Source organism: Cupressus sempervirens, chromosome 1 (genome assembly GCF_028749045.1).
Source record: "Cupressus sempervirens isolate cs-2001-9-10 chromosome 1, ASM2874904v1, whole genome shotgun sequence".
Classification (NCBI taxonomy): Eukaryota; Viridiplantae; Streptophyta; class Pinopsida; order Cupressales; family Cupressaceae; genus Cupressus; species Cupressus sempervirens.
Genome location: NC_143118.1, coordinates 36,447,906 through 36,466,253, shown reverse-complemented (window position 1 = coordinate 36,466,253; position 18,348 = coordinate 36,447,906). Strand labels below are relative to the sequence as shown.

At 36.1% G+C, this 18,348-nt stretch overlaps 1 protein-coding gene across 3 annotated transcripts; it reads left to right on the top strand.

The window, feature by feature from the left end:
• The first annotated feature begins 4,386 nt into the window (after positions 1 to 4,386).
• LOC149576049 (uncharacterized) lies at positions 4,387 to 13,435 on the top strand. 3 transcript variants are annotated; one of them, XM_089816173.1, is made up of 8 exons: positions 4,387 to 4,519; positions 7,436 to 8,327; positions 8,501 to 8,602; positions 8,714 to 8,896; positions 9,131 to 9,196; positions 12,170 to 12,235; positions 12,330 to 12,398; positions 12,514 to 13,435. In XM_089816173.1, exons 2-8 carry the CDS (start codon positions 7,782 to 7,784, stop codon positions 12,997 to 12,999), a joined length of 1,518 nt encoding a protein of 505 aa, XP_089672299.1. In that variant the 5' UTR covers positions 4,387 to 4,519; positions 7,436 to 7,781; the 3' UTR covers positions 13,000 to 13,435. The 3 variants fall into 3 exon arrangements, with proteins under 3 accessions (XP_089672299.1, XP_089672300.1, XP_089672301.1); XM_089816174.1 differs by having other exon boundaries at positions 7,428 to 8,327; XM_089816175.1 differs by lacking the exon at positions 4,387 to 4,519 and adding an exon at positions 4,607 to 4,737.
• The last annotated feature ends 4,913 nt before the right edge of the window (positions 13,436 to 18,348 follow it).

Below are 18,348 nucleotides of genomic sequence, written 5' to 3'. Positions count from 1 at the left end.
GATCTCGACTAAGCAGGTGACTACGACTCCCTTCCTTAACCACATCAAAAACGCCATACAATAAGAAAACACGCACACCATACACATGCAAGTATGGGGTAAGTATCCATAATAAAGCACATGAGATAATAAACCATCTAACTAATCATCAACAATAATTGAAAGCAATGTAATGATCATCATGCATACATGAAAAGTAAAGTCTAAATGATCTCATCATGTACCAACTAAATCCATAACATAATGTCTGATAGTCTCAAAACAATACCACTAATCCATCAACATAAAACTAGTCTAACATAGTCTGATAATAACAACAACAATGTCCAAAAAAGATGTGAACGAGGGCAGGCACTACAAAATGACTTAATAATTAAATCAATATGATTTAATTAATAAGAAAATACTTTATTACTCTAACACCCCTCCTTAAGATAAACTTAGGGAGTAGCTAAAAACCTAGAAACTACTACTAAAAGTAAATTTGGGTCTTGCCAACAAAGCCTGATGAGGTACCCAAACACAACCAAATTTCTAAAAAGAGGAGAAATAGAAATAACCAAATGGGAAAACCCCTACTCCAAAAAGAGACAGAAATAATGTTGAAATATAGCTAGTGAAGGATTGAAGAAACCTCCAAACTAGGGAATGCCCCAGAAGATAGGAACAAAAGATGATCATGAAAAACACCACCGAAGCATGTAGAAGTTGTAAAGCTCTATTAGAAAGTAATTGATGATCTGAAAAACCTCCACTAAAATAGAACCCAACCAGGTAGAGAAGACTATGATTTACATGAGTGCTCTTAGAAGACACTACTCGAATTAGGAGGCACACAAAGGCAAACAATTGAACTCAAAGATATAGATGGAATAAAATACCAAAGCCTAAAGAGTTGATCAATCGAACATGGAGGGTTGCATCAATAGTAGGAAAAAAGAAAAAATCAAGGTGATTTGTGCATGTTGGCATAGAAATCAAGGCACGTTTGCAAAAAAATTAAGTCAATTTGTGCAAGTTGGCACGAAAATCAAGGTGCATTTGTATGGAAATTGAGGTGAGTTGACATTAAAATAGAGGCACTCTATGCATATTGGTGTGAAAATTGAATGAAGTTGATGAAAGATCAACCCCACAACTCCCAAGAATCACCTACATGCAAACACCTATCATAGAAAATATGGAGGCTTAAATTCCCAAATCCATAGATGAGACAATCTTGATGAGCAAAAAAATAAATTACTACAATCAAAAGTAAATGAACAATTACAAAGAGATCAATCCCTATAAAGGAGATAAAAACCGTAACTAGTAACTAACCTAGGTTGCATGAAAATAATTAATAAATGAATTAATTATTAGATACTAAACCTTAAGTAAACTAGAGATAATAAGTGACTTAATAATTAAATCAATATGATTTAATTAATAAGAAAATACTTCATTACTCTAACAAAAAGTATCAAAGTTAGATGAAGATAGAAAAAATTATAGTTGAAAGCGTGGGGAATAGAAGGTCTCAATTTAATTTGTATATAATCATGGAATTTTAAGGAAAAGCTTGCATTTTTTTGTTGGGGCAGGTGGAAAGCACAAAGTGTGGTATAACAAACAAGGAGGAGGAAGCAACGTTGTCTAAATGTAAAAGACCAAAACGGCGAAGTGGTTTCTTATAAATTCGCCGCGAAAATCCAATATGTCGCCAAAGGTATCATCTTATATTGGAACACTCGCTCTATTTGTTTAGTAAAACTTGTGTTTCTTTTTATTATTATTTTATTATACAAACATTTGATTGGTGTTGATGGATGAGAGAAGGTATGCAAATGCCACATTCAAAGTCAAGATTCCCTCTTCACAATAAGTTTCACATGATATCTCTAGAAATGCCCAATCGAGGTGGTCAAACAACTATATATGTACCACTAACTTGAGCAATTCAAAAAATATTTTTTCTGGCAATTCAAACACTTTTGTCACTATTTAAGTGGATGTAGTATGATTGTTCTTAATTCTCTACACTAGAATGTCACTTTATTCTAAAACAAACATTAACATTTATGGATACTAGAAATGTTACTAGGCAATAATTGTAAAACACAAATTCAATGTGAATTATGATGGTTTAATAAATTAAATGACTACTCGATAGAACTAAAATTGATTGGAGATTTTGGTAATGTTAATTAATTTACTGTTCTTGATACATAGTCCATAAATAATGTTTTGTTACTAAGAACTCGATATAGATTGAAGTATAATATGGGTTGTCCACAAGAGGCCTATGTATAGGTTGTATATGCTTAGTGAGCATCAATCCAGGTAAAATATAGCTCAACTATAGCTTGTACATACCAGCCTTATTAGGTTTGTCATGGATTATGGCATATATGTCCCAAATCTCATCCTCAAAATAATCAAAACCATTGAAATGGATGATTGCAACAACCCACTAGACTCGCAAAGAATCTACCAAGGAATAATTATTTACTATTTCAAGGACATGACATTTTGAGGGGTGAGGTTGGGCATGGTATGTTGAGGGATGAGGCTGGATTGAGTCTCTTGTGCGTTTGACAAAATTTATACTTCTAGTTCCAAGCTTGGGATAATTAATTATTGGATACCAATGCAATGTTCATATACTCAACGATTAAAATTCAAATTTTGATTTATCTAAGAAATTAAATTGTAAACTTAAAATTAAACTACAAGTTGTAAAGCTAGAGAGAAATACCCTAGTATCTCCCCCTCTCTCATTTATAACATCTTGTCCTCTCTCTAGCAAGTTCCATTATTACCTATCTATACTTCTCTCTATTTGTTTGCTCCTTTACATCTCTTTATCCTTTCCTCTCCTTCTTTCTCTCTATTGCTCTATCCCTAATATCCCTCCCTATATCCCTCCACCTCTCTATCTTTGTAATTATTTGTCCACTTCTTCCTCTCTCACACTATCTTCATCACTATCTATGTACACTCCTCTATTCCCCTCTATGTTTCATCATGTCTCTCTCTCTCTCTCTCTCTCTCTCTCTCTCTCTCTAGATCAAACCAACATAATTTAGATGTACCAAATTATATGCAATCTGGCAGATTAGCAAGAACTTTAGAAATACGAGGATGGGCTGTGGTAGGAATCAACAGAAGGGTAGAAGCAACACATAATTATATGCAACCCTGACAAACATAAAAACAAAAAAGGAGCTATGTAGACTCTCCACTTGTTTCCCCTTAAGCCAATCAGAAGTTAGCTATGTATTTCAGATCCACTCAAAACAATTCAAAGACAAATTTGTGAAACAAACGTGAAGATTAAGATCAAATGTTGAAAGGTAGAGGAATAGTTTGAATTTGAAGAGTAAGACAACATCCACTTAATACACTCAAAACATATTGTGTAAACAACTACTCAAATATTTATTTCATCTATACATAGAGACAAGGAGATATAGAGAGGATGAGAGGGAGTGATGAACAAAGAGACAAATAGTCAAATAAGTTCGATAACTATACAACATACCCATTACAAAGTAAGGTTTGATTGCTAGTAATATCCCTTCAACACATCTATTGCGTCTCAAAAATTGAACTGCATGCTTAGTTGATTGAATTTATCCATCTCACTCTAGAGTCTTCATTTAATGACATTAATAAGATTAATAATATTAAGGTATATTTTATAAGAGTTACCCTAGAACCTCTTTCACACTCAACTCTCGATTGTGTTTAAATTTCAACACATGCTTACAAGGCCACAGCTTCACATGACCATCCGCTGGCGTCATCTGAGGGCTCAGTACCCCGTGAGCTCCTTCCATGTGACCGCGGTCGTAACCCTCGCAAGAATAACCCACAAATAGACGGCGAGCGGATAAAAAGAATCGCATGGTGGAGATGCTCAGACTGCAAATCGCAGGCGTTATGCTTACGTTATAAAACTGAAGCGTGATAAGCGGCGGGGGAAGCGGGTGGGTCCCATCAATACGACTTATGATTGCCACCATTAATGTCACACATGTTTTCATGATGATTTTTCTTTGTACGCATGGAATATCGCATCCATACTCATGCTTATCATTTAACATAGTATTTCGTACCTGGGGATCAGTACATGCTTATCCTACGCGCTTCTTGGCGGCCATGTCGCCTACCATTTTTAAGCCCCACAGAATCTTCGCCGCACACTGGGGGAAAGATACTCGTTAGATAAGATGGCCATCCTGTAGGGGCCGTACACTGATGATATATAATGTATGATGAGTAGAGATGGAGGGGTCCCTTCAAATGTGTGAAATTGTACAGTCAACGTTATTCTGTTCTTTAGCCGACTCTCGCTTTCTGAATATTTTTTAAATGAGATGGTTGGTTATAGCCTTGAATTCCAATGACTCTTTTTCTACGGGAAACGCCCAGTTTCGAACCCGCGACGTCACGATAACTTCAAACCCTAGTGTACGATTTAATTTGTAGAGGGAGCAGCAACTTTGAAGTTGTGCACTCTGAGATTTTATGCAGGGTAAGTGAAATTAGTGATAAGCGTCTTCGTTTTCGTCTGCCTCCCCCTTTTTTCCTTGCTGTCTGAGTTGCATTTGGTGTGTTTTAGGGATTTCGTGTTATGTTTTGCTCGTGAAACGCAGTTGGGGAATTGTCTTTAATATTAAGCAAAAGGGAGATTGGAAGTAAAATTCGCTCCAGTATTTGAACATGGAGCTTTGTTGTGCACTCTCTTGCACTGTAAACTAAGTTTTTTTTTGTTCGCTTGCTATGTTTTCTGTGTTAGAAGTTTCTTAAGTCCAGGTTGATTCCTTTTAATAATTTATGTTTTAGTCGAACTGCTGGAACATGCAATTCTCTAATGAATTAATCTGAAATTTGGCCATTTTCTCAATGTTTTAGATTGCTATTGAGTCCAACGAAGCCCCGTGACGAATAATAGTATATCTTATCTTTTTTTTCATGTGTAAGACCGAGAATCCAGTTCTTTTATTTTTAAAAAAAATTCTAGGGTTTTCAGTTGTTAGTAGGTTGTTCACGAGGATTGTATTTCTGTGTTGTTCACGAGTCTTATATTTCTGCTTATTTTGAATGTGTGTTGGTGTACATGAGGCGTCTGAACGGTACGGGTTGCTTTTAAACCATTCGGAGTTACCGCGACTCACATTTGCTAGTAGGAGAGAAAATTATTCGAGCTATGCAATTAGCCTTTTGGGGCGGCCTGAATCATGTGTCTGCCTTTATTTTAATCAGTATCTAGTGCAGTAGTGGTTTGAAAGCTTGAAAAACAAACAAATGTTGTTTTTCAGTAAAAAGGTCATATAGGTGTTTAGTGTTACTGGAGGTTAGAAAGTTATTTGTGCTTTACGAAATTCTTAATGTTCTTCTCTGGATATGTCCACTACCTTCTGTTAAGAAACGAACAAATGCGTTCAAGCGTATATCTTGGATTGGTAATTTTTGCCTGAGCTTTAGTCAGGCTGCTTTTTCTTTTCCTTTGTTGGATTATCAATTTTCATTAACGTCTTGATTGTTTCTTCACTTTTTAACAGAACTCGTATGATTAATGTTAAATATCACATTTAATGAAGCCCTGATGATCACGGTGTGCTTCTAACCTTGGAATGTTTTTTGGGGTTTTGGTTTCTATTGCTGAATCGAAAATTATTATTCCGTCTTAATTATCAGATTATTGGACACATTTCTCTATATTTAAGCAGACGTGAGCTTCAGGGCCACAGTTTATTAAATGTTGTTAATCACATTTGAGGGTAAGAGACCAATGGACAGATTACTTTGCATTAAGGTGCTTTATACTATACCGATACAGTGTATATTCTATATATAATTTTTTTCCCTGGGATATCCGCCTGATTTGAACATCTCAATATTAAGGCTACTATGATAAAGTCTTTCTTCTCGTGCACACTTACTACTGTCATGCCGACCTACAAGTTTTCTATATCATTCTTCTGTATTGTCTTGTTGCTGCTTGAATGGCTCTGAAAGTTTACGTTTGCCTTTGCTGAGTTTGGCTTAATGAATTGGTGGCATTCGACAACTGGGAAAATAAGAAATTACTCACTGGATAACATACACTAGGGAGTTAGATAAATCTTGAAACAGTCTAAATCAAGTGGGAAATCTTGGGGTTATTGAGTTGGGAGTCGGGACAAATTAGGATGAGACTTAATGAAAATTTGAAGCTGTCTGACCTTGAAAGATAAGGTAGCGGTTCCATCGTGGGGGGCTTCGTACAGTGTTTGAGAGGATGCCGGGGAGAAGTTTTAGGTGTTTTTTCAGGGAGGTGGTCCCATGAAATATTTGCAGTAGGCAAGCTTGAAGCTTTATTGGCAGTAGGTGTTCTCATGATTTTGGAGCAACAACAAATGCTAAAAAGGATTGAAATAGAAAAATATAGCTAAATTTATTCGCAGGAATCTTAAAAATACATGCCAATGTAACATGGTAGCAAAGCCTTTTAAGCTGGTGGGGAAATTTGCAGACTTGCCTCAAAGGCACCCCTCTTGAAAATCTAAAACCAGGGGTTCCTATTTTCAGGGCCAAGTTTCTAATCTATCCTGTAGCAATTATATTTTATTTCATGGGATCCTCTGCATCTTGAAGAAAGTTCCATGGGATCACATCCATAGCGACAGAGAATTGTTGTGCATTAAGCTTTGAAAGCCCTCCCTTGAAAATCTAAAAGCAGGGGTTCCTATTTTCAGGGCCAAGATTCTAATCTATCCTGTAGCAACTATTTTTTATTTCATGGGACCCTCTGCATCTTGAAGAAAGTTCCATGGGATCACATCCATAGTGACAGAGGATTGTTGTGCATTAAGCTTTGAAGGGAAAGACCAGTTAGTTATATAACTAGCAAGAGCTTGAGTGGTGTCCCTCAAAGAGCATTATGATGCAACTAGGGAATGTAAGAAGATTCATCTACAAACAGTAGGGACCAAAGATGGGATATGAACTTGTGAGAAGAATAGGATTGTTAGGTACGATAAATTTGTGCAAGTCGTATGTATATCTGAATTGTTTGGTTTATTGATCCACCTATAGAATGACACAAGCAGGAAATGCTTTATCTGAGAACGAAATATGATTCAAATAATTTTGCCTTTATGTAAAATTGAATAATTCATTTCGTTTCATTTTAAAGGATGATGTGATACAAATTTTATCTAGAAATATGTAACAAGCTTATTTTAAATGGATGGTTTTATATGCAGTTTTAAATCAAGCCTTTTACTATAGTGATAGCCTGACATAATTCTGGTCTAACTAGATATAATCTATGAAACAGACTATTGATTATCTTTTCTTTGTAATGCACACTTTTTTCAGTTGTAAAGAAAATATTAACCTGTACCATCTGAATATCTTTTGCCCATATCATAATTAAAGACTGACACGTATGCTAGATTTTCAGTTTGCAGGTGTAATAAGGGGAAGTTTCATTTTCAAACTATGGGGATACAGGTGCCCTGGTTAGAGCCAAGCTGTTAGGAATATCAAAATGTCGACTGTTTGATGCATGATCAAACTATGACCTCCAATTTGCCACTGCTTTTTAATTGGCCATAAGATTACACCTTAAAGCCTACCGGAATGTGTAAATTACAAATTTTCTATGACAACACATCAATACTAGACATGGGATTGCTTGTGCCATTATGGGAGTGAATTTTCAGTGTTGTGGGATCAGGTTCTAAAGGAAATTTCAACGTTCTTTGCATTCCTCATTCTGCTACCAAGCAAATCACTTGAGATTTATTATGGAAGAATTTTTGGAAAATATTTTCTCATCTTCATCTTCATGGGGTGAGATGGGTGGAGGACAATCCAATAGCATTCCTGATGATTCTATTGGAACATTTCAAGGGGACTTGAAGCTTTCAGCAATACCTGCTGATTCACTGCAGCTACAGAGTCTTGTTGGCAGCAATGTTGCTGACAGTGGATCTACTATGTTGCAGTTAAATACATCTGGCCCAACCACACCACAGGGAAGCACATGCCAGTTTCTAAATTCAGTTGGAGGGATATCAAGAACAACTGTTTCAGTGCCTGAATTAGCATCAGGAGGAAGTAGTAGCAGCGAAGCATCTGGCTTTCAACAAGCTCTGGGCGATTCTCATTCACCACTTCCAGTTTGGAGTCAGTCTTATGCAGGTTCTGTGCCTCTTCCCTCAGCACTTGGACAAGTGAAACTAGAATCCTTTGCCATGAACGGAGAAACTATTCATGGCGAAGGGCACCTTCTGGGTAAAAGGCCGCATTCTGAACAAAAACTGCTTGTCAGAGAAAATATATCCACTACTGTAAGTATGCTCTATCTAGCACGAGTACAACTTCTAGCTATTTTTGGCTCATTTTGCAAGTGTAAATTAGAAACATTCTAATCCATGTGGTTTGTATGAGTGCAAAATTATTAGTGTGCATTATTTTTTTGCTTATGATTCATAATATGAATGCTTGGGTTGAACACTTCCAGGAGCACGATGAACATCAAGGAAACCTTTTAACTTCTTTTACTGGAGTGCAAACTGGTCAGACTCAGCTTGTTAGAACTCCAGGGACACAATCACAACAACAGGTATGTTTGGAAACTCTGTGTTGCAGTGCAATGTGGAAGATGAGTATATTTTTCAAGTTGCATTCACCAAACAGTGAATACACCCTTATCTGGAAATGCTTTCTGGAACAGAATCTTAGGGCTCAAAATATACAATCAGGTGAGGGAAATTCTCTCCAGCAGTATTGCAGTCATTCTGCAGTTTCACAAGTTCAATCGGGAGCTGGTTGTGGCAATGCTGTCAATGGAGCTACACGTCCTCGAATCAGGGCACGTCGAGGTCAAGCAACCGATCCACACAGTATTGCTGAGCGGGTCAGAATATGTTCCCTCATTCAAGCATTGTAACAGCCAATTAATGTGTATGTACATGGGCTTATTTTTAACGTGGTTGTTTTAGATGCCTAGGGGTTTGTGATTCTTGTGGCCTTTTTGGCCCTTGAAGAATCACTGTCTTTTTGGAACCATTTAATTACTCATCCTGGTGTGCCATGGGATTTATTTTTATTTCTTTCAACTGAGCATTATGTATGTGGCTTATTTATGCAGCTTCGGAGGGAGAGGATTGCAGAAAGAATGAAATCTCTGCAAGAACTTGTTCCAAACTCTAATAAGGTATGGAGCCAACATTGAAATCCTTTTAGTGGGGTTGGTTTATTGTTTATGTTATCTTCTTGAAATTTAATCTGATTCTCAATTTTTATCTCTTTTTAGGGAATTGCCATTTATTCTCTGGATTGCAAATCTCAAAGAATAGTAGTGGATTTATTTTTCTTTAATTTTTTGGAATCATCTGACATTAAAATCAAAATTTGAAAATATAGGGTCCTTCTGATTGTACATTCAACTAGTCTTTAGGTTCATATATCTTTTGATGTGCTTGTTTGCTTTCTCACTTCTCATCCGTTTTGCTTGTCCAAGATTCCAGTTTACTCTGGAGCATCCATGGATATTCGAATAAGCCTGTTTCCTAAGCTAAAAAATTAATTAATAGGGTTTAATAGACATGGGCAATTATGTTAATTGCTTCATCTTATTTATGTTTTGAACAACATCAATTTTTATCTTTCCGTCATTATATTATAGTTTAAACTTTATACGTACAAAAGTTCTGAATTTATAACTACTTCCCTGTTTGTAGGTTCAATGATGAATAACATCTAATCTGTTTTCCTTTTCCTTTTGCAAGTTGACTTTTTGTATTCTGTTATTGTATATTGCATAAGAAAGTGTTGTGAAATAGCCACTTCTGTCTTGTTCATTTCCAAGGAACTATAAGTGGTTCGTACGAATCAAGAAAAATATTTTCAAGTTACTGCATTTGCTGCAAATTTGATTCAAAATGGCTCCAAACAAATCAGCAGAGCAGCAGAATTGGCTATAGCATCCAAGGACAGTATTGAAATCAAAGACTATTCATCTTTGTCGGAAACAGATATTCATCTTATCCTTTTGGGTACAATTGACTGGGCTGGTGGCAACAACTCTATCAAAGATAGCATTCATGTGTCCTAATTCTCTTTAGTTAGTGTATTCTCCTTGTGGGTTGTTCTTTCCCCCAGAGGGGCATCTCTTCTGTCAGATTTTATCTGGTATTCCATTGATCGAGCAGTCAAAATTTGTACATATAAACACCTAACATTTCTCTTGGGGATTAAAATGAATCCACTATGAAAACTTTGACAATAGTCCACTTGAGCTCATCCCATTCAACATATACATGTCCATCGTCAGTTAGCCGTATGTTGTAATAGTATTCATTATTTTACCAGTTTGGCCTTTTATGGTATGCCGTTGCAATCATTTGTTATCCTCCATGTATGTAACCTTGTTATCTAAACTGCTGTGTTCATATTGCTGACTTCTGTAATACACAGATAATGCTATCCTGCTTTACGATTCTCATGATGGATGCATAGACATGATTTGCAATTTTTCCTCCATGTCTTTATGGTACCCTCTCTTTAGTTACATGTCACTTTCTTGGATGTCTTCATTTGCATCTCAATCTAATTTATAATTGTAGAATTATATCTAAAATTTAGTCTTCTGTCTAACTTTTTTCTTGTTTCTCTTTTCAAGTTGAACTGAAATGTCTTTAGTGAGTTTCCTTTAATTTTCTTTCCTTATATTAAGTATAAATTTCAAACTTTTTCCCTTCCAACATTCTGTTTCTTCCCTTAAGCTCTTCAGTTTAGTCTGAAGTGTTGGTGGATACCTCAGTAGTATTTCAATTTTTCATATTTCTTTAATGTTGGCTCTTCTTTGTTTTTTATTTCCTTAATTTGTCCTAGAATCAAACACCTACTTTTCTTTTCCTTTTTTCTTTCAATAGATTTCTGCATTTTCAAGTTATTATTTACAGTGTTTGTCTCAAGGCCGATATTGATGATTGCTATTGCCTTTCAAGTTTCAACCCTTCATTTGTGAAGTTATTATTTGAAGAGTTCGTCTCAAGTTCAATATTGATGATTGCCATTGCCCCCAACCATTTGTTTTAGTCTCTATTAAGAGATTAGGTTTTTCAAACATTACATAATTTCCCTTCACGATATTCAAATGTTATATTAGATTTATGTTTCTTGCATAAATATGCCTATTTATCAACTTTTCTCCCCCCCAAAAAAATTGTTCAGGTGACAATGCTACAAATGGAAAAATAGTAAACCATCCAGTTTATCAAGTTCTTTTCTGTCATCTTGGTTTTCCTTCAAATCATTAGTGCTTTTTAACCAGGTAATCTCTGGGGAAAAACATTAGTTCTTTTTAACCAGGCAATCTCCGGGGAAAAACATTAGTTCTTTTTAACCAGACAATCTCTAGAAATGAAAAGATAAAAAAGCATGTTATGTTTAATTGAGATTCCATATATGCATTGCATCTCTTAGTAGCAACATATTAACAGGGAAAAAAGTAGAGTTTTGCCCTTTATTTGGCTATTTCTGCTAATTTTTCGGCTGTTTTTAGTTTCTCAATTCAAATCCTAATCAATTGAATTTCATTTATACTTTTAGTTTGCCAAGTCAATCTCAATTCAGAGTAACACCACTCTTATCAAACTATATTCAAATTTATGCACATGTTCTTGGCATTTCAGATCTTGCTATCCTCCAATTTTGTCGGTCATATACTTGTTGGTTTGAAGTTGATCTCAGGTATCTCATGGTGAGATAATTTTTTCTGTTTTTAACAACTCGGGATGTTTATGCTTATTCTCTCAAGTCCACTCTAGGGTATCAAAATCATGTATGATATTTACAGATTATTTATCCATCATGTTCTAGCTTGAGGTGATTAACATTTTATCTGATAGGCAAAAAACAGTAGAGCATAATATATGGTTAAATTCATTGTGATAGAGGGAAATGCTTTAGCTCATGTTTAAGTCTTCTCTAAATTTCACCCATCTTAGCCATTTCAAGACTTGGAGGATAGAAAGCTTGATTGTCATACCATAGCCATATTGGAAGCTGTGTACCGGGGAAAAGTGATTTCATTTTGTAGTCTGATGTTTGTATTCTAATTGTGAATGAATAATAGCTGCTCAGGCTTGCTAAAGAGGGGGGTGTGTTTGTTCATTTTGTGCAGACAGACAAAGCTTCCATGCTTGATGAGATTATAGAGTATGTCAAATTTTTACAGCTGCAAGTGAAGGTTTGGTCCGTAACTTTTACTTCTTAAACCATTATTTTGTTGGTGATATAATATGAGTAAAACAATTTTTATTGAGTGATTGTGTGTTCTGCAGGTTCTGAGCATGAGCAGACTCGGTGGTGCAGGTGCAGTTGCTCCACTTATTGCCGATGTTCCGCCTGAGGTACTTGTCCTGATTGTTGTCCCAGATAAAATAATTGAAGTGACTACTTGGGTGAAGCTCTGATATTTAGTTTTTGCAGCTCACTTAAATCTCTGTATGTTCTATGGTTACACAGGGGTCCGGTGGTCTTATGTCAACAGCCTTAGGCCAAGCCGGTGGAACCTTGCCTCTGTCACAAGAGGGTCTTGCTTTTGAACAAGAAGTTGCAAAGCTAATGGAGTCAAACATGACTACCGCTATGCAATACTTACAAAATAAAGGACTTTGTTTGATGCCTATTGCACTTGCATCAGCTATATCAATTTCAAGTGGAAAGTCTCTGGCTGCAACTGTGCCAGGAAAGAGTGTCGATAGTGGTGATATACAGAAATCAGATATGCAACCTGGACTGTTACCTTATAGCAACAGCTCAACATCCATGGGGGTCAGAGCTGCTCAATCTGGAATTGATACACCTATGAAGGAGAGTTCAATCAATATAGATGGCAGGGAAGAAACAATGTCAGAAAAATCAAATGGGATTCCATCGATGCTACCATCTGACATGTCCAAGGTTGGCTCCCAAAACAGCGAAGAAGTGTCCAGGCGAAGCCAATTATAAGTTGGTGCAAGTCGAATTTCCTCCTTATGTCGCATCATAAATGTTGAATGCGCTATTTTGGAATATGCATAGTTAATTATTAATGATAGATCACATATTCACTTTATAGTAGAGAATATAATGAAATGAAATATCATAAGTTTTTGGAGAACAATCGTTCTAAATACTTGTTTTGGCATCTATTAATTTTTGCTGTCATATGGGACAGAAATTGTAAGAGGTCTTTTGGCTATATTGTTGGCTGTGGGAAGGGTTTCTTTGTTGCATCTGTTTGGAATGTTGATTATGCCTTGTAATCTCAACTATCGGTGATACTTAAATGTCTTCGGGCTATGCAAGGTCTGATAGGAGCATGATATGTAATGTTAATGTGCATATTCAATTTCAATCAAATCGAGCTGGAACACTGCTGGCACAGTGATGCATTTCTTTATCATTCAACTTTTCTTTTGTTCAGCTGTTGTATGCTAAATAGTTGTTCTAGTTTAATGCTTCTGTTTGCGCTGAGGAATCTATTTAACTACTTTATGCCCTTTTCATTTAGCAAAAGCATATGATAATCTGCCTTTTAATTGCTGGATGATATTATGGAGGTTTGCTTCAGCGCTTCAGCAACTCTGTCTGAAGTTTTGGTTCCGATCCAAATAAGCTCTATGGAGTAACGGTTTCAGTTCAGAACGAAAGGAGGAATACTGAACTAACGCTGTGTGCTAGGTAGTTTGATTGGTTATATTTTATTGCTTTGCGAATAGAAATCTATGACAGAAAAGCTTCACATGAAGCCTCTTCTCAAATTGACTTCAAGCTAGAAGATTCAGGATCTGAGCTCCAGGCGTGCTTAGCATTGGATGTTGAGACTTTTCTCCAAAATGGCAATCATTCTGACCTCCATTTTTCGTAAGCCCAGCACCTTCATAAAACTCTATTTTTCCATACATCGTTATTGTCGGCTCCGTGTTCACCAGTAAAGTCCACTATTATGGATGTGTCCCACATCCCCATTTATGGATTGACTAGTGCCCTTTTCATGAAGGGTGCGACTTCCCCACGTTATAAGGTATAAAGCCAAGAAGACTCGTTTATAGAAGTGGGGATCAAATCGAGACATTATATCTGTAATAGGAAAAACGCTAGTATTGAAATGAATGAGGTTATAAAAAGGTAAATTACATTTAGCAGAAATAAATTAATTTAAAATATAGACAGAGCAGAAATGAATATATTCAAAAGTCAAAGTATTGCAGCCATTTGTTCGATCATAGATATTATTATGAGGTTTTTATTTTTGTTTTTAAGCAAATTCTATAACACGTTATTTTAATTTTATAGAAGTTTCTTGCAAATAGGAAGAACGACGACCAGCCTTAATTATGCCTACCCATTATGGATGGATTAGAGTTTTGACATGCTTGTAGATTGGCAGGTGAAATGGCTTGGGCTTGTCGAGGAAGGCAGTCATTGTATGCCCTATGAAGAATGCTGCATTACAATGTAATATTAAAAATTGATTTTAAATTATATCATTACTGCATCCCATACTAATGTCAAAACAATTATGAAAGTTACAAGTACATTGCATGTGTCTATGCGTCAATTTATAAGAACACACCTATGCTGAATTCTAAAGCTAAAAATCTAAAAATCATAGACAATAGACAAAAGAGTAAAACTAGCACTTGCACCTTTAAGGGGTGCAATAGTTATATATATATAAAATTATGATGATTTTTAAAAAGGATATTATTGTTTTATAAGTTGATTACTAAAGTTGCTGTCTTATAGTTGTTCAAATCCAGTTTCACAAAAAATTAAGCTTAGTACTTGCACCTATAAGGAGGTGCAATAGTGTGTGTGTATATATATAGACACACACTATTGCACCTCCTTATAGGTTATATATATATATATATATATATATATATATAGGAATAATTACAATGATTTTTAAAAAGGAAATCATAGCTTTATAAGTTGATTACAAGTTATTGTCTTATAAGATATTAAAATTGCTTTTCTATTCCTCTCTACTTCAATATCCATATGTTCATTAACTTGCTCTTTTTGTCTACCTTTCTATTCTTACCTTTATATTTATCTTTCTTACACATATGGATAGTCCTTTCTCCCTCACTTATAAATCCAATTTATTTACCTCTTTCTTTATCTTTCAATTGTTCCTACTTATATCCCATTTCTTATATTTCTCTTTGATCTGACCTATTTATCTATATGTCTATCTACTATTTATCTATCACCTCATATAACTTGTTTTATCAGCTCTATATCTATCTCCTCTCTTTTTATTACTCATTTCACTTACTCTTTTTCCCCTCTGCCTATATCTCCCTATCTCTCTAACTATCATTTCTGTTAGTGTAGTTTTTTATTTTTCCTATTTTGATAGGTTTTTCCTACACTTTTAATAATCTCGCTTAGGTTAATAAAGCATGTCTTATTAGGTGAATGGTTGTGAGGTGTCACCTTCCTACATGTGAGCATCCATTAGCTATCTTGGGAAGATACTTTGCTATCTTTAGTCCAATAGATGGTTGCTCCTCATTGGTTGGTGTTGCCACCTCCTCCCTCTTCTTAGCCTATATAAGCATGATACCTGACTTGTATTTGCATCTCTTGTTTTTGCATCCTCTTAATGCTATTTTGCTTCCAGCATTTGCATTACTCTCTTGGAGACTAACTCTATGATGCTATTTTGATTTTGTATCATTTGCATTCATAGTTTAGATATTTACTCTTTGCACTAGTTTTCTGGGTTATTAATCTTTTCAGATTCTAACATGGTATCCGAGCTTTTCTATGTGCAAGAGTAGATTTTAGTTTCCTTATTTGAGAGATTCGGGGGGGGGGCAAATAAACTTTATTGTAGTTTTTTGAAAAATGAAGTATGCTCTTCTCTTGCATCTTTGGATGATCCTGAGAATCAGAAAAGTTTTGACAAAAACAGTTTTTCTCTGGGGTTTCAATCTCAAATGTGACAACCAACTTGCATATTTGGAGTTTTCAATAAGTTTTGCAGGTTCCAGCATGCCATTGATGGACATAAGATGCTGATCCAGCATTTGCATGTCATATTTTGGTTGCTGGGGTCGTTTCTGATTTTTGGAGCCGTTTTTTACGGCTAAAGGCGTCTAATTTACACTACAGCAACATCTTCTGTACATCAACAAGAAAAACGCTTTCTGGGTTTTGTTCGCAGCCCTGAAAAACCATCTGGGTATCTTTTAGATTTTGCATGCAAGCTGTATATTTTTCAGAATCGAGCATGCAAAGCTACAGCCATACCCCTCTCCGTTGGCAGTCGCAGATTTGAATGTAGTTTTCAAATGCCTCGTTCTTGCTCATACGGACTCCGATTTTGATGATTCTTGTTATGATCTTGACTATTTTTTTTGTGCTCTATCCACTAGTGGAGTTGTTTTTTGATTTTCATGCATGAATTCTTCAGAAATTGCAGATTCTCAGCCGTGACTGTGCACAGTTCCCGTTTTGAAAACTTTGGAGGATCATAACTTTCTCATACGATCTCGTATCGAGGCGATTCTTTTTTTGAAAGTGCATGATTTTTCGAGTAGATCACAGTGGTTCTATTTGTTTTCTTGATTATTGTGCCCAAGTTTCACTTTCAGCATATGCTCTTCATGAGGGTTTGTAATGCATTGAAATCAAGACCACTAAGTATTTCTTTCTAGTGGTAGTTGTAAATGCACTAAAATAAAGTGCCAAATCATATTTATTTGGAGGGGGGGGGGGGGGGGGGAGGGTTCTTTGATTGAGTAAAAAAGGGGGCATTGTCGTGGCTGGGTTCTCTTCTTTTTAACATTTCTTCTCTGCATTTCTTCATCATGGATCAAACAAATATGCCCATCCTAACTCCATACAATTACTTTGAGTGGAAATCACGCATGACAATTCACTTAAAGAAAGCTGGATTAAATAGGATAACTATGGGACTTGAAACTGAACCTACTAAAGATGAAGACAAGCCTAAGTGGTTTAACAAATGTGATGAGGCATATGGAACATTGTGTTTGTCTGTTTCTCCTGACTTGCTATTTCACATTGAGTCTTTGGATACACCAAATGAAGTATGGACAAAGCTAGAGACACTATTTGGCACACAAGATTCAATGAGGGGTCATATGTTGGAAAATGAATTAATTAGTTTGAGTTCAAGCAATTTCAACACAATCCAAGATTTCTTCACCAAATTGAAATCACTAAGGCTGCAGTTAAAACAATGTGGAATTGAAAAGAAAGATGAACAACTGATTCTTAGTATTCTCTCTAAGCTAAGTTCAGAATATTCTGTGTTTGTTTCTACCTTCTATGCTACTAAGGGTGCACTTGGTACTCAATTCTCCATGCCATCTTTAGATGATTTTGCTGTCAATCTCACTCGAGAACAGGACAAGCTAATCCAGATGGGCATTCTTAAGTCCTTTAAGTCACATGCCTTGGCTGCTAACCAAGGCACAAAAGAACAACAAGGACAAAGTAGTAACAAAAATAGTAAGGACAAGAAACAAAAGAATAGCGAGGAGAAGAAGGATCAGATGCCGGTTTCTTCAAAAGCAACTATTGATACACCATCTTCCAAGGGTGATAAGCCTAAGAAAGAAAAGGTCAAATGTGCCTATTGTAAAAGACCTGGTCATGATGAACATAAATGTTTGCAGAAACAACTTGATCACTTGACATACATTCTTGAGAAGAATAATATCAGTGTTCCTGAGTCTATCAAACAAAGTTCTAATGAAGGGTCTATCAAAGAAAAAGAAAACAGCAAGGGGAAAGGAAAGGGCAAGGCCCTTTTTGCAGTTGCTTCCTCACCATCCACTTGGGTTCTTGATTCGGGTGCTTCACACCAAATGGCTTCATCTAAGGAAGAACTTGCATCCTTGGAGCCGTGTACTATGCCTTCTATTTTGATGGGTGATAACACTCCTATTGAGGTGTGTGGGAGAGGGTCTGTTGATGTGGGGGTTGGCACATTCCATGATGTTCCTTGTGTACCCTCATTGTCAACTAATCTCCTATCGGGACACCAGATCACTCACACAGGTTTAGGAAAGCGGGTTGAGTTCACTCCTGATTCAGTGGAGATACGTGAGTTGCACAATGATTCTACAATTGCAATTGGGAGAGCAAATCATCAGTCAAGACTCTATATGTTTTCTCACCTTGTTCCTGATCCTCCTTTGACTATTTTTCTCACTCACTCTAATGATGTGAGCAGATTATGGCATGAGCAGTTTGGCCATCTTAACTTCCACTACTTGCATCAGCTTAACCAGCAGAGCATGGTCACAGGGTTGCCTTCTACTTTGACAT